General features: G+C 61.0%; 1 protein-coding gene across 1 annotated transcript in view; it reads right to left on the minus strand.

The window, feature by feature from the left end:
* The window catches only part of CTTN (cortactin), a 29,276-nt gene that overhangs the window by 13,361 nt on the left and 14,515 nt on the right, over positions 1–1,400 (minus strand). The window contains exons 5-6 of the mRNA XM_045297138.1: positions 941–1,070; positions 26–136 (exon numbers count right to left, since the gene is read on the minus strand). Coding sequence (XP_045153073.1) covers positions 26–136; positions 941–1,070 — 241 coding nt within the window. The remainder of the gene's footprint in view (positions 1–25; positions 137–940; positions 1,071–1,400) is intronic.

Raw genomic sequence — 1,400 nt, forward strand, 5'->3', positions numbered from 1 at the left:
CCTGCCACCCAGGCCTCAGACTCACCTGATCCACTCTGTCCATCTGGACCCCAAACTTGCCTCCAAAGCCGCGGACTGAGTCTACTTGGGAGCAGTGCTTGGCGAGCTTCGACTGGTACTCGTGCCCCACGGCTGACTGGGGGTGGGGAGAAGGGTTAAGGCAGCCACCAGTGGTTGCCGCATGGCCATACCATGGAGGAAGCCCTCGGGCCCTCTGCCCCCATCCCATGCCTGGTGCCCCACTCGCCCTTCCAAGCCCACCCCTTTGCAGACAAGCTGGGGCTCAGCGGGACACGGAGGCAGCTGTCCCAGGGAGTATCAGCATTGCCCCTGATCTGCACGCGAGCGAGGAGGAAGTGGTGTGGAATAACAGACCGGAACCTGAGCCCGGCTGGGACCCGGACGCCAAGCACAGAGCAGGGAGTGGCTCCGATGTGCACATCGTTCCAATCAACCCAGAGCCAGTGTGTGCCACACTTCCCCTGGTCTCCAATCCTCCCCAGGGGGTAAACCCATCGGCCTTGGCCTTCCGCCGCAGCGATGCCCCTGAGGTGTGCAATCAGCCACTCCACTCACGCCTCCCGGGACATCTGCATCCCACCAGGGACCCAGCACCAGGCTGGTCCATTTGCTCTGAGCTCGCCTCCCCCGTGCACCATCCTCAGAGATGGGGATGCCAGTCAGACCTTGGGTGGACGCCTGACTCACATCCTGGACACAAGCTGGCCCCGGGCCCCCACAACCCCCTCCCCACCCACAGTGTCTCTTCTGGGCACACATCCTGATACCTGTCCCCTAGCAGAGGGGGTTTGGGCAGTCTTGCTCCTTCAAGATGGGATATCTGACGTTCTACCCCAAGGAAGCCTGCCTGACACCAAGAGTCGCCCCATACACACACCCCGGGGCTGTCAGCAGGCCAAACAGCACCCCACTCCCTCACCTTGTCCATCCTGTCTTGCTCCACACCGAACTTGCCCCCGTAGCCATGGGAGGGCTTAGGCCCTGTTTCAAGTTCCTTCTCCTTGAGGGTCTGGTGCTCCTGAGAAACAGTCTCCCTCAGCTTGTGGACGCTGAGGGGGGAGGCACACAGTTAGTCAGCAGGTGGACAATGAGGGGGAGGCACACAGTCAGTCAGCAGGTGGACAATGAGAGGGAGGCACACAGTCAGTCAGCAGGTGGACAATCAGGGGAGGTACACAGTCAGTCAGCAGGTAGACAATCAGGGGGAGGCACACAGTCAGTCAGAAGGTGGACAATCAGGGGAGGCACACAGTCAGTCAGCAGGTAGACAATCAGGGGGAGGCATACAGTCAGTCAGAAGGTGGACAATGAGGGGGAGGCACACAGTCAGTCAGCAGGTGGACAATCAGGGGGAGGCACACAGTCAGTCAGCAGGTGGA

The sequence above is a fragment of the Echinops telfairi genome, unplaced genomic scaffold, assembly GCF_000313985.2.
Source record: "Echinops telfairi isolate 266 unplaced genomic scaffold, ASM31398v2 ScPeMD7_7417;HRSCAF=8455, whole genome shotgun sequence".
NCBI lineage: Eukaryota > Metazoa > Chordata > Mammalia > Afrosoricida > Tenrecidae > Echinops > Echinops telfairi.